We start from the raw sequence: 15554 nt of genomic DNA, 5'->3' as shown, positions 1-15554 counted from the left end.
GTGAGCATTGAAGAATAGCCTAAGGGAAAGAAGAGAAACTGATTGGCACATACTGCCCATTGGTCACAGTAGTGACAGTGACTGTAGAAAAGGTTCCTTGTACTTTTGGCTGGTTATTGTGGTCAATGAAGAATACTAGGGACAAAGACTATAAGAAAAGAAGTGCACCCAAGTTCCCAGTTCTGGTGGAATATGTGCATAATCTGGATGTTATCCTGGTGCAGACCCACGCATTAGTTGGACCTTGTGCTGGGATCCGACAGATAAATGAGAGTGGAGATATAAGCCTTTTTTATTCATTCATGGGATGTGGGCATCACTGGCTAGGACAGCATTTATTGCCCATCCCTAATTGCTCGAGAAGGTGGTCATGAGCCGCCTTCTTGAACCACTGCAGTCCATGTAGGGTAGGTACATCCACAGCCTGAAATATCTGAAGCTGCCCTCCTTGCCCAGAGGCCTTATAATGGTCCTGAGATGGAGAAGATCATGGTCTCCCTTTCCATCTTTGGGCTGACCCTTGTACACCACTGGTCTACAGGAGCAATGAAACAAGTCCCATCTTCTGACTTCTTCAGGCACTCTTCTGCCCAGGCATCCAGTGGACCAATGATGAGGAAAGTAAGGTAGGACATCAGGGACATCCCCTCCCACATCATTTGTACACTTTTGCTGGGCCTGTGCCTACACCAGGGGCAGATCCAGTACCACATATTGGCGAAGCCAAGGAAATCCTGGGGCAGCATAGTGTGGATGGAGCATTCCACAACTGCAACAAAGAGTAAGACTGACCCTGTCATGTCTTTGTGCTGGTTACAGAAATGCTGGAAATATGAGGCCCTCAATGAAGAAATGATAAGCTTTTGTACTTATTTTACCACTTAGAAATAATAATTATTTCAAGAAATTAAGTACAGCAGTTTTTTCTTTAGATATATCTAGTCTTGTCTCCAGATTTTACACTCTGCGGCCAAATGTGTTACAAACTAAACTTATCATGTCATGTGACAGTTACCTAAGCAAATTAGGGGAAGGGACTTCCATTGCTAAATTCAGCATGAATTGGCCCCTGAGCTGCCAGCACGGGAGAGCCTGTGATATGGGCTAGCTCAACCCCATTTTTGCCATTGTTGGAAAATCAGGGCTTAAGATTGAAAAATATTTTTTGGCAATAGGCAACAGGCAGCAGAGAGTAGGTATAAATGGATCGTTTTCAGGTTGGCAAGCTGTAACTACTGGACTGCCACAGAGATCAGTGCTGGGGCCTCAACGATTTACAATTTAAATCAATGACTTTGATGAAGGGACCGAATATATGGTTGCTAAATTTGCTAATGACACAAAGATAGATAGGAGAGTAAGTTGTGAAGAGGACATAAGGAGTCTGCAAAAGGATATAGATAGGTTAAGTGAGTGGGCAAAGATTTGGCAGATGGAGTATAATGTGGGAAACTGTGAACTTGGCAGGAAAATTAGAAAAGCAACATATTATTTAAATGGAGAGAGATTGCAGAAATCTGAGATGCAGAGGGATCTGGGTGTCCTAGTACACAAAACACAAAAAGTTAGTATACAGGTTGTCAGGCAAACCCCCACCTGCCAAGACTGAGATACACATTATTTTGCCACATGAACATTAAAACTTAAAATTGCAAGACCCTGACTGGAAGATCATCTGCATAGTACAAGCAGTGTTGGAACAAAAGGGACCCAGTAGTTACTTCCCCAATACACAGAAGTGGTCAGACCAGTTTTAGTCACATGACTAACTGGCTGTTGCAGAGAATCAAAACTTCCAACAAAGGATTTTGAAGAGACTGTTCCATATAAGGAGCTGGTCACATGACTAACCTGCTAGGCAACCTGGGAATTTTTTTTGAATTTGAACTCCCAACAAAGGAATTGGAACAGAGAACGCCATGTGCTCATGGACTGAGAACATCTCCTTTCCTGTTGAACGAATACTTCACATCTGTCTTCACCCAAGAGAAAGAGGATGTAGACATAGAACTTAGAGAGAGAGAGAGAGAGAGAGTGTGAGGTTCTTGAGCAAATTGTCATAGGGAGTGACAAGGTATTGGAGGTTTTGGAAGGCTTAAAAGTGGACAAATCTCCAGGTCCAGACGATTTGTGTCCCAGGATGCTGTGGGAGGCAAGGGTGGAGATTGCAGGGGCTCTGACCCTAATTTTTAATTCCTCTCTGGCCACGGGGGAGGTGCCAGAGGACTGGAGAACAGCTAATGTGGTCCCACTATTTAAGAAAGGTTGTAGAGATAAGCCAGGAAACTACAGACCAGTGAGTCTCACGTCAGTGGTAGGGAAACTATTGGAGAAAATTCTGAAGGAGAGAATCTATCACCACTTGGAGAGGCAAAATTTGATTAGGAATAGTCAGCATGGCTTTGTCAGAGGGAGGTCTTGCCTTACAAATTTGATTGAATTTTTTGAGCATGTGACCAGGTGTGTAGATGAGGGTAGTGCAGTTGATGTAGTTTACATGGATTTCAGCAAAGCCTTTGACAAGGTCCCACATGGGAGACTTATCAAGAAAGCAAATGCACATGGGATACAAGGTAACTTGATAAGGTGGATTCAAAATTGGCTTAGCTGTAGGAGACAGAGAATGATGACAGACGGCTGTTTTAGTGACTGGAAGCTAGTGTCCAGTGGCGTACCACAGGGGTCTGTGCTGGGTCCCCTATTGTTTGTCATTTATATAAACAACATAGATGACTATGTGGGGTGGGGGGGGGGGGGGGGGTGGAGGATCAGTAAGTTCGCGGATGACACAAAGATTGGCCGAGTGGTTAACAGTGAGGTGGAGTGTCTTGGGTTACAGGAAGATATAGACGGGATGGTCAAATGGGCAGAAAAGTGGCAGATGGAATTTAACGCTGAAAAGTGTGAGGGGTGATACACTTTGGAAGGAGTAATGTGACACGGAAGTATTCAATGAATGGCCTGACACTGGGAAGTTCCGAGGAACAAAGGGACCTTGCCGTGTTTGTCCATAGATCTCTGAAGGCAGAAGGGCAGGTTAACAGGGTGGTGAAAAAGGCATATGGGACACTTGCCTTTATCAATCGAGGCATAGATTACAAAAGCAGGGAGGTCATGTTGGAGTTGTACAGAACTTTGGTAAGGCCACAGCTGGAGTACTGTGTGCAATTCTGGTTGCCACATTATAGGAAGGATGTGATTGCATTGGAGGGGGTACAGAGGCAATTCACCAGGATGTTGCCTGGGATGGAACATTTAAGCTATGAAGAGAGGTTGGATAGGCTTGGGTTGTTTTCACTGGAGCAGAGAAGACTGAGGACTGACCTGATCGAGGTGTACAAGATTATGAGGGGCATGGACAGGATGGATAGGGAGCAGCTGTTCCCCTTAGTTGAAGGGTCAGTTACGAGGAGTCACAAGTTTAAGGTGAGGGGCGGGAGGTTTAAGGGGGATTTGAGGAAGAACTTTTTTACCCAGAGGGTGGTGACGGTCTGGAATGCCCTGCCTGGGAGGGTGGTAGAGGCAGGTTGCCTCACATCCTTTAAAAAGTACCTGGATGAGCACTTGGCATGTCATAACATTCAAGGCTATGGGCCAAGTGCTGGCAAATGGGATTAGGTAGACAGGTCAGGTGTTTTAATGCATCGGTGCAGACTCGATGGGCCGAAGGGCCTCTTCTGCACTGTATTATTCTGTGATAGTGTGATTGTCTGCCTGCCTCCATCTCTTTCCCATGGAAATGAATCTTGTGAAGATACGTAAACTCAAAGAGAGAACAGTCTCCTAAGTGAACAAGGTTTAAGACGACTACTGGGCCCCAACGAAACGCAAGACCATATCTTCAATCAAGGACTACAGTGAGTTCAAGAAGCAGTAACAAGATATTACCTCAAACTGTTCTACTTATCTTTTCTTCTGTTCTTTTCTGTCCCTATTTGCATGTGTATATCGGATGTGCATGGGCGTGGGCGCGTCATATATCCGTAGGCGTTAACCACAATAAAGTTTAAGTTTAAGGTTTAATAAATTTCATCTTTCTTCTTTAAACCACAGAAAGCTTGTTTGTGCTCATTTCTTTGCCTTATAATTGGAAAGTGTGAACAAGGATCCACAAAGAAGGAGCTCAAAACACAGTGTGATTAAAATTACTCCTGTTACAATAAGACCAGGTGAAGATAGTAACAGACCCCTAAACACATTTCGCACCGAGTCATAATAAGGTACAACAAGTGATTAAGAAGGCAAATGCAATGTTGTTGGTTATTGAAAGGGGAATGGAATATAAAAGTAGAGATGCTTTGCTTCAATTGTACAGGGCATTGATGAGACCACATCTAGAGTATTGTGTACAGTTTTGCTCTCCTTACCTAAGAAAGAATATAATTGCATTGGAAGCAGTTCAGAGAAGATTCACTCGACTAATTCCTGGGATGAGAGGGTTATCTTATGAGGAAAGGTTGGACGGGTTGGGTCTGTATTCATTGGAGTTTAGGATAAGAGGTGATATTATTGAAACATAAAAGATCCTGAGGGGACTTGACAGGTTGAATTTTGAAAGGATGTTTCCCCTTGTGGGAGAGACTAAAACTAAGGGCACAGTTTAAAAATAAAGGGGTCTCCCATTTAAGAGAGATGAGGAGAATTTTTTTCTCTCAGAGGACCATGATTCTGTGGAACTCTCTTCCCTGGAGAGTGCTGGAGGCAGGGTCATTGAATGTTTTTAAGGCAGAGGTAGACAGATTCTTGAAAAACAAGGGAGTCAAATGATATCAGGAAAGGTAGGAAAGTGGAGTTGTGTCCAAAAACAGATTAGAATGGCAAAGCAGGCTCGAGGGGTTGAATAGCCTACCCCTACTCCTGGTTCGTATGTTCATATAAGCGTAACATGAAAGGCCAACAAGCAATTCAGGTTATTGATATCTCAAAGATGCCAACAGAGGTGGTCTTATTATAAAATACTATAAAAATGGAATACTTACACTTGGCTTCACATGAAAGGGCCTGCAAAGAAAGGAGAAAAAAATTGTTTCAAAATTTGAATTATTAAAATCGATTTCATCCTCCCTGTAGAGAGTTTTCCCCTCACAAAGAGCAAATAACAGAAATTCCAGTGCGTGGTGTATGATTTTTTGACTAGTGGTCACAAAAATTATCCCTTTCCAACTTTGACAGTTTATGGAAAATAATAACCTGCATTTGTAATAGTGCCTTAAGTGTGGTAAACAGTCCAAGGCTACTTCACCCCTTCTTTGTTTCAGAAGAAGACATTCAATTCTGGAATGTTTTAGGATTGGGTGCAATTGACACCTCTTAGCTTTGAAGATTTGTCCTTTGTCTTTGTCAGACAATTTGAATGCACAATGGCCTTAGGTGGTCATTTTGGACCATTGTTCACTTTTTAAAATAAACATAGAAGCATAGAAAATAGGAGCAGGAGTAGGCCATTCAGCCCTTCGAGCCTGCTTCGCCATTCATTATGATCATGGCTAATCATCCAACTCAGTACCCTGTTCCCTCTTTTGCCCCATACCCTTTGATCCCTTTAGACCCAAGAGCTATATCTAACTCCTTTTTGATACATACAATGTTTTGGCCTCAACTGCTTTCTGTGGTAGCAAATTCCACAGGCTCACCACTCTTTGGGTGAAGGAATTTCTCCTCATCCCAGGCCTGAAAGGTTTACCCCGTATCCTTAGACTATGACCCCTGGTTCTGGACCCCTCCACCATCGGGAACATCCTTCCTGCATCGACCTTGTCAAGTCCTGTTAGAATTTTATAGGTTTCTATGAGATCCCTTCTCACTCATCTGAACTCCAGCTAATATAATCCTAATCGACTCAATCTCTCCTCATATGTCAGTCCCACCATCCCAGGAATCAGTCTGGTAAACCTTGGTTGCACTCCCAATATAGCAAGAACATCCATCCTCAGATAAGGAGACCAAAACTGCACACAATATTCCAGGTGTGGCCTCACCAAGGCCCTGTATAACAGCAGCAAGTCAGCCCTGCTCCTGTACTCGAATCCTCTCGCTATGAAGGCCAACATACCATTTGCCTTTTTTACCACCTGTTGTACCTGCATGCTTACCTTCAGCGACTGGTGTACGAGAACACCCAGGTCTCGCTGCATATTCCCCTCTCTCAGTTTATAGCCGTTCAGATAATAATCTGAATTTTTGCCACCAAGGAGGATAACCTCACATTTATCCACATTAAACTGCATCTGCCATGCATTAGCCCACTCACTCAATTTGTCCAAATCACCCTGAAACCTCTCTGCATCCTCCTCACAGCTCACCCTCCCACCCAGTTTTGTGTCGTCTGCAAATGAGGAGATATTACATTTAGTTCCCTCATCTAAATCATTAATGTATATTGTGAATAGCTGGGGTCCTAGCACCAATCCCTGCGGTACCCCACTAGTCACTGCCTGCCATTCGAAAAAAGACCCAATTTTCCCTACTCTTTGTTTCCTATTCACCAACCAAATTTCTATCCATCGCAATACATTACCCCCAATCCCATGCACTTTAATTTTACATGTGAAACTTTGTCGAAAGCCATCTGAAAGTCCAAATAAACCACATCCACTGGCTCCCCTCATCAACTCTACGAGTTACATCCTCGAAGAATTGTAGTTGATTTGTCAAGCATGATTTCCCTTTCGTAAATCCATGCTGACTCTGCCCAATTCTACCTCTGTTCTCTAAATGCTCTGCTATAAAATCTTTGATAATGGACTCTAGAATTTTCCCCACTACCGACGTCCGGCTGACTGGTCTATAATTCCCTGCTTTCTCTCTACCTCCCTTTTTAAATAGTGGGGTTACATTAGCTACCCTCCAATCTGTAGGAACTGTTCCAGAGTCTATAGAATCTTGGAAGATGACCACCAATACATCCACTATTTCTAGGGCCACTTCCTTAAGTACTCTGGGATGTATAACATCAGGCCCTGGGAATTTATCGGCCTTCAATCCCATCAACTTCCTCAATACCATTTCTCTACTAATACTGATTTCTTTCAGTTCCTCTCTTTCACTAAGCCCTGTGTTCCCCAACATTTCTGGTATGATATTTGTGTCCTCCTTTGTGAAGACAGAACCAAAGTATGCATTTAGTTGGTCAATCATTTCTTTATTCCCCATAATAAATTCCCCTGTTTCTGACTGGAAGGGACCTACATTTGTCTTCACCAATCTTTTTCTCTTCGCATACCTACAGAAACTTTTACAGTCAGTTTTTATGTTCCCCGCAAGCTTGCTCTTGTACTCTATTTTCCCCTTCTTAATCAATCCCTTGGTCCTCCTTTGCTGAATTCTAAACTGCTCCCAATCCTCAGGTTTGTTGTTTTTCCTGGCAAATTTATATGCCTCTTCCTTGGATCTAATGCTATCTCTAATTTCCCTTGTAAGCAAATAAAGGTTCATTTTTAAAAGACAAAGTCAGTTTTTCATAACTGTTCAGAGTTAGTCCATAGTTTGTATCATCGCACTTCCAGTGTGTGTGACATATTGAATTCACAAGCAAGACCTTACTCAGTGTAGCAACAATGCTCAAGGACCCTCACTCCTTCATGTTAAAAAATTGTTCAAAATATCACCTTCACAAAAGACATCTTAACCTGGTGTGCCACTGTTGTCTTGTGACAGACCATTTCTTCTTCAGGAGAGAGCCACCCAGTTGATGTAAGTGACAGTCATATAGAGTCAGCTTTGTCATAATTATGAGAGATTTTCATTGGTGTAATATCACCACAACAAAAAGGACTTTATTCACTGTTACCCTGCAGTCATGTGAAGGATCATCTTTAGTGATCACAATGACGTAATAACATTTAATACCTTTTTTTATTCATTCATGAGATGTAAGCATTGCTGGCAAAGCCAGCATTTGTTGCCCATCCCTAATTGCCCTTGGGAAGGTGGTGATGAGCTGCCTTCTTGAACTGCTGCATTCCATCTGGTGTGGGTACACCCACAGTGCTGTTAGGGAGGGAGTTCCAGGATTTTGACCCAGCGACAGTGAGGGAGTGGTGAGATAGTTTTAAGTCAAGCTACTGTGTGACTTGGTGGGACACTTGTGTTCTGCTGTTCCCATGTGTCTGCTGTCCTTGTTCTTCTAGATGGTAAAGGTTGCAGGTTTGGAAGGTGCTGTCGAAGGAGCCTTGGCTTGCAGTAATTATATGAATGATTTTCACTTGCTGTAATGGCTATCATACTGTTAGGATTGTAACTGTGACTAAAATGAATCATTTTTGTCCAGTTTTAGATTGGCAGTAATTAATTTATATTCCTCACACAACATCAGGGAGCAGATTTTCCTTTTCCTGTACCTGATCAGATTGGTTAATCTGGGTAGAGTTTTTAGAAGAAAATAGGCAGTGAGGATCACATGCATTTAAGGGAACTCATCAATCTTTCATCCATTAACTTCCTCTATGTATTGTCCAATCCAATATACACAGGGGCAGGAATAGCAAAATCTGCCCCAAGCAATTTAAAATACCAACAGCATTCAAAATCCTGTCCCATAACTCTGTACAGATATTGCACAGATATGTTCTGTTATCTTTGAGAATACATACCAGTGGGAGGAACCAAGCTACATTCAAACAAAAGCATACTGGGGCAATTTTGGGGTGAGTGAAACGGACCTTCCGCCCTGCCATTGTTACGTCCATTAGGCCTGAGCCATTTTGAGGCCTGAGCCTCATTTATGTGCAGCTGGTGAACTGTGTGTGCCAAGCAGGCACACGGCTGCAACCTGCTGGTTGTGGAAGGGCAGGAAATCAGCCAGTTCCCATGCTGAGCTGACCAGCAGTTTGAGCCTGGGTTGGGGAGTGGAGGGAGGCTCACACGGATGGATAGGGAGTTTGTCCGTGGGCCCTCTGCTCCTCCTGGACCCACAAAAATAGAAGTTCCCTTAAGGACCACTGGTTTGACCACTCAATGCCAAGTGCAAATAGGTGGAGCATGTGCCACACGTACCCTGCCCATTTGTACCTGAAAATTGCAATCAATGTTCCATGTACAGTGTAATATCCTGAATTGTATCTTATAAATACCTCCTGCTTACCCTCTCAGGCCTCCAATTAAGATGGTGGTGGCTTGAATGTGAGCATAAATGGGGCGTTAAGTGACCCAATGGCGTTTTCAGACTGCTACTGCTGTTTAGGTCAGATGGGAGCCATTAAAAACAAGCTTGCTTAGTTACAATCAGCACTAACATTTGAAATTGGATGACAGTTACTTAACTCCATAACTGGTGGGGGAATATTTATGGGCATGGACTGATGAACTGATTTGAAATTTTTGCAGAGGTACCTCAGGCCAGTTTGTGCAACGAGAAGAAAATAACTGCACATTTCAAAGGGTAATCATAACATAATAGATGGACAGAAATTGTGAGCACATTATTTTCCTTTCAAGAAGTTACTATATCTGTTCTAAATATATATTACATTACATTAATTGTATATGAACTTTATGTATTGTTTAATAAATTTGCTGAATAGCAGTCTGATGTTGTGATGCTCTGCCACTTTTTCAGGTGAGAAAGATCTTGTAAAGACAAAGAATAGCTCCAATAGCCAAAGAAAATTCTGAAGAAAGCTTTTCTGTTTTGTTATGTCGGGCATATTACAGTACAAACATGTACCTAGATATCCAGACGAGTGAAAATACTCTTAAGGCAGCTGTGAGCAGCTAAGAACTCATTAATGCAATTATTCAAAAACACAAAAAGTATCTAGGACAAGTAGGACAGAAAAGAGTCCAGAACGTAACATTAATCATTGCAGTGATGACTTTTTCACAGCTAGTTTTCTAATAACTGTAGGAAGGGTAGCATTACTTTCCATGAAAGTTGTGTACAGTTGGCCAGCAAAAAATTGAGTCAAGACTCAAGGGTCATCAACCTGAAATGTTAACTCTGTTTCTCTCTCCACAGATGCTGCCAGACCTGCTGAGTATTTCCAGCATTTTCTGTTTTTTATTTGAGTCAGATCCATTCTGGTTGAGCTAGATGCCATTCTTCACATTCCAAGCAGTCTGAGCTCCTCCCATTCCAGCAATCAAATCCCATTGAGTCACACAGTTCCTTCTCCCAAATATGGTGCAAATACATTTCCATACTTTCATTGTACTGAAGTCATTAATCTTTCTGTATCTGCAGTGGCCCCTCTCTTCCCTTCTTTTTTTAACTTCCTTTAATTTCAGTCACACCAGGCACTATTCCCAGCCTCAGTTTATAGTTTACTGAACCTCAATCTCCAAGCTTCTCATTAATATTTTGCAATCAACCTTCCCAACCCGCAGCCAAGATGACCTGGGCAATAGTCATCACAACCAATGCACAGTTCTTAAGTTCCTATCTGAGTACTTTACAATCTCAGGTTTGCAGTCACCATAGCCCAGTATCCTGTATTTTTCAGTTTGTAGTCAGCAGTTCTCACTCTGCAGGCACCAAGCTCAAGTCTACAGTCATTGAGCTCACTATCAAGCCCTCCAATACTTCTAAATGGCAGGCTGTAGTCGCATATCCTAGTCTGCACTCAGTGCACAAGCACTGTGTGAAACCAGTCCATCAATGCCAGTCTGTAGTCACTGATGAATGTCACTTGACTGTCATTGTGCATGTAGAGGTCTGCAGTAAGCACACAAGTTCAAGCCTTGGTCAGGGAATTCTTCCTCTATCTGCCCAATTGGTCTTGACACGAGAAAGGAATTTGTTGTGCACCACTGCTCTAATTCCAAAATGCTAACAGCTAGGATAACATAACCCAGACCATCACAACAGTCACAGTCTATTGCCATCGATTTTAGTCAGGTGCATGAGAATTTTGATGGATGTGTAGCAGTGCCAATCGAATGCCATTGTGATCACATATGGCTTGTATGAATGGACTGAAATTGTGGACAGTGAAACAATTTGCAATAAAAATAGAAACTAGGTGCTCAGGAATGTTTACTTTTCAAAGTTTATATTTAATTTTTAGCTTAAAAAGCTGAATGTGCCATTTTCATCTTGCTGTTTATTCTTAGTGTTGGCAGGACACCATCATCAGGGTGTGGCAGATCACAATGGAATGCATTCTAGGAAGGCAACATTCATTAGAGATCGTAAAGGGATGCTTTGCATATTTAAAGGTTCTTCATGCTAAGACATTTAAAAATATCAACAGCATTGTTAAATATGCTTGTTTGGATAGTTCACACACTAGAATGGAAATTTTCTATTTGTTTTCTGCCAGTTTTAATCACTTTTATTGCAAATTCGTGTCATGACAGTAAGTAGGCACTTTGACTTTCAGTATGAATCTGTCCAGTTTTAATGTTTGTCAGCAGTACTGTTCTTCCTTCTTGGTGATTTTCTTTCTCTCGCTACCTCAATTAGACAAGGAAATGAGCTGAGTGTAATTAAAAACAAATATTATTTGCCACTGAAGTCAATAAATCAAGTTGATCCCAGCAAAATTAAACTGAGCATTGGACTGATTTCTATGTTTCTATCAAAGGGTACGGGGCGAAAGCCGGAACAGGCTACCGAGTTGGATGATCAGCCATGATCATAATGAATGGCGGAGCAGGCTCGAAGGGCCGAATGGCCTACTCCTGCTCCTATTCTCTATGTTTCTATGATCCATTGGTTAAAGAGTTTTTTTTATTCTCCAATTCTGGGCACCAAACTTTAGGAAGGATGTGAAGGCTTGAAAGAGGTTGCTGAAAAGATTTACGAAAATGGTTATGGGGATGCGGGTCTTCAGTTAAGTGGATAGATTGGAGGAGCTGGGGTTGTTCTCCTCAGAGAAGGTTGTGAGCAGATGGAGGCGTTGAAAATCATGAGCGGTCTGGACAGAGTAGATAGAGACAAACTGTTCCCATTGGCGGAAGAGAACCAGAGGACATGGATTTAAGGTGACTGGCAAAAAAAACAAAGGCGACATGAGGAAAAACTTTTTTATGCTACAAGTGTTACGATCTGGAATGCACCGCCTGGAACTGTGCTGGAGGTAAATTCAAACGTGGCTTTCAAAAGGCAATTGGATAGGTACCTGAAGGGAAAAGGTTTGCAGGGCTACAGGGAAAGGGCAGGGGCTGGGACTAGCTGAATTGCTCTTGCAGGGAACCGGCGTGGGTTTGACAGGTCCTTTCGTGCTGTAACCATTCTATGAATTTCCTAATAATCAATAACACAAAGCTTAAGAAAATATTAAACTAAATGACAGCTTTCCTTCTTCAAAAATGTCTCTGCAACAGGGTTAAAGCACTACCGCTAATGTGTTATAACTTAATACAAGCCAATTTACTTGAATGATGGAAGAGTCTGGTCAAGTTTCTTTAAGTTTCTAGTCCATTGCTTTTGTTTTCTCTTTCACGTACACATGATTGAAAGTATGTTGACTGCCCTGACAACTTATGTTGCAAGTTAAGGAAACTGCAAACTTTCCAGTGCAAAGCTTCAGCGGGTCACATTTGCTTCCTGAAAATCCCTCAGCAACATGAAAGGAATCGCTCCAGGGTTTCCAATGAGGAAAACCTGATCTCACTGCTCGCATTAAGTGCTCCTCGATATTGATGCTACAGAGCCTGGGATTTTGCTGAGCATCTGCTGTTTACCCCTCCATCTTCACCTCTATGGGCTGAAAATTAAATACAGAAGAGGATGCTTGCTGAGATATAGGAAGTGGACATTAAATGATTGATCGCAAAGAGCCAGAAAGCCTGCCATTCAGGATGGACAGGAAATGGAGAAATGCTGTTGTCAAGCAAAGAGAGGTAAAAGGGAGTCTGGGAAAAAATCAGGGACTTTCTGATAGCATGGCAATAATCCAATGTGCAGAGAAGAGAAGAGAGGTTGGGGGGGGGGGGGGGGGGTGGTGGGGGGTGGCGTTAGTATAAAGTACAAGGTGTGGGGTATTTGGTCCCTATGCTCCACTTTAAGAGAGAGAGAAATATAATTTTGACCTGGCAAAGTTCATAGAAAAACACTTAATATGTATATACTCCATTCATCTGTATGATATATTAGCATGGATAGAGGGAGCGCTTAGAGTCATAGAGTCATTTTAAGCAGGTTTATTTTAAATACATCAGCACATGCCTAAAATTATGCACAGATGAATGTAATAACAGTGCATCAAGAATTCTTAGGTGAAGTTTGCTGGTTCATAATTTAAATACTTTAATATTAATGTTACTATCTCTGCATTATTCAGTGGTTGAGCTATGACTGTATTTCTGTGCATGGTTCTGAAATTTGTACAGATACGGTGAAATGTGTAATCCTCAACTGTTATAATCTCACAGCATACGCTAATAGGGATAGATTTATGTTGATGTTCAAAAAGCCCAACCATAGATACAAGTAGTTACCTCCAGTGATTCAGGATGTGTGAAAAGTGTGGTTAGAATAGGAAGGAGTGGGTTCTTGGTTGTGGTGTTATGTTAGGGAGAGTGAAAAGCACTTCGGAATACCTCAGGAACCAATGTTGAGAGTTCTGTTGTTTCTAATTTACATCAACAACTTGGATTCTTAAGGTAAGTGCAAACTGGACAAACGCATAGGCAACAAACTAGGAGGGGCAGCTGAATCTGAGGAGCTCACTCGGGAACTACAAAGTGAGTCTGGCAGAATATGCAAGTAGGCAGGTCAATGCCAGATGAAATTTAATATAGCAAGTACAAAATACAAAGTACAAAGTACTGCACTGAAGGGAAAAAAATGGACAACCTTAATGTTTTGATTCAGGTTCTTTCAGATTCTTTGACTAATGCCCAAAGCTATTTCTTTATTCATGCCTCATGTGTACCAATACATGATCTTGTGCATAAATTAATCTAGGATTGTGTTTACATTTACTACATGCCTAAATTCCAATGCACACTAAAATCACTTTAGAAAACATTAGAATCAGTCACACCAAAACTATGCTAATTTTTTTTTCACAGATTGGAGTTATTACAGAGCAATCAGCAACAGTGAATTGTTTAAGACAGTCCAAATGTGGCACCAGTTTTACACTCGTTCATGTAAGCATTAAGAAGACAAATCCATCTGTTGAGTTCCTTTGATTGGCTTTCATTAGAGATATTTCTCACAAAAGCCAGACAAATGCTTCTCACAAGAGGAGTAGTGGCTAGTGCTCTCCCAGATGCGGTCTAATTTGAAATCATATAGGTGTTCTTTGCTATGCAAAGGCACAGCTAGATCAAAAGAGTAACTGCCTGATAACCGTGTCATTTACTCATGTGTTTTGAACCCTTCGAAATACAGACTCACCTTCGAGAAGTTAGTCTGCAAAACAGAGGGACTTTACACAAACAATGGACAGTAAGCTCCAATACACACACCCAAATGTGTGTCACTGGACATCTATGGCGTTTAACACATGCTACCTTTGTTCGAGCTATTCGGCTACATTATGTTGTTGATTATATCCCAGCGATGCACGTTAATTGTTTATGGTGCTTGGGTGGACTTGGCAGTTGTTCACCCAGTACCATAAGTTGGTTAATCATCAACTACATTGATTGACTTTTTGTCTTATCTGCTTCATGCAGTGCCAAAAAAAGAGAAGCCACAGTCCCAAGATGTAGCAGGAGAGGCCATTTTGAGGATGGTATCTTTCTCAGAAGAATCCATTTTGAAGCCACGAAATGCAATACAGTGAAAATGGTGGGTAGAACTTGGTGATGCCTTGAAAGCAGCAGGTGACTTATCAGAAAATTGCAGTTGTTTTTCCCATGAGTTGACATTAATAGACTGAAAAATATAGGTAACGTACCTGTGATTTTCTGATAAGCCACACACTACGTGAGGCTCCAGTGGTGGTCCAGGGCATTGTAAAGTTCCACCTCAGGTCTTTTCTGATTTAAAACTTTGACTGGCTTCCAATGTGTTGGATGATTCCCCTCCCACATGGAGAATATCATTAGTACAATTATTATGAAGCTGGCATTAACAGTGTTCACAGTGTGCTGCATGAGCTAACATCACACCAATCCTTCTGGTTCCAGGATACGTGGAATTGTACCCAAAAGACATGCCACTCCTGGATCTTGGTTTTCCAGCAGTCGTATGCATCATATGGCTAAAGCTGTGGGCTGTGTCTGGCTGGAATGATGATGCCCTGTTTGAGCTTCAGACAAATAGTCTTACATGAAGTATTACAGAGGTTCCCACCACCAGCACAGTAAGTCTTTAACTTCCGACTCATGGCATTGAGTCATTCATGAGGTATCAAGTCAGACAACAAGTGGGAAATAAATCATATCCTGCAATGCTTCATCCACTCAAGCTTCTCAATAAAGAAAGAGAAAAAACCATGACTGCTTCTTGCCATGATCTGGCAGCCCGAAATGGGGACTGCTACAAAGGTGGTTAATCAGAGCTTCTTCTTCTTCTTCAGTATGACACTGATCTACTAGGCAAGATTTACATTGTGGGGGAAGCTGGAACAGTCTGTCCATCCAGTAGAGTGTCTGGCAATGAAACAGTGCCACTGTAAACAGTCTGGATGGGGATGCACTGCACATTAGGTAGGAAG

The 15554-nt window shown here is 42.0% G+C and overlaps 1 protein-coding gene across 5 annotated transcripts in view; it reads right to left on the bottom strand.

The window, feature by feature from the left end:
- LOC137380190 (interleukin-17 receptor C-like) overlaps positions 1-15554 on the bottom strand; it is a 69054-nt gene that overhangs the window by 40304 nt on the left and 13196 nt on the right. For 4 of the 5 annotated variants that reach the window (XM_068051961.1, XM_068051959.1, XM_068051962.1 and 1 more), the window contains exon 2: positions 4980-5001. The exons of the other annotated variant lie outside the window; for it this stretch is intronic. In XM_068051961.1, coding sequence (XP_067908062.1) covers positions 4980-5001 — 22 coding nt within the window. The remainder of the gene's footprint in view (positions 1-4979; positions 5002-15554) is intronic. 5 annotated transcript variants of the gene reach the window in all.

The sequence above is a fragment of the Heterodontus francisci genome, chromosome 19 (assembly GCF_036365525.1).
Source record: "Heterodontus francisci isolate sHetFra1 chromosome 19, sHetFra1.hap1, whole genome shotgun sequence".
NCBI lineage: Eukaryota > Metazoa > Chordata > Chondrichthyes > Heterodontiformes > Heterodontidae > Heterodontus > Heterodontus francisci.
This window is presented reverse-complemented; position numbering and strand designations above follow the sequence as displayed.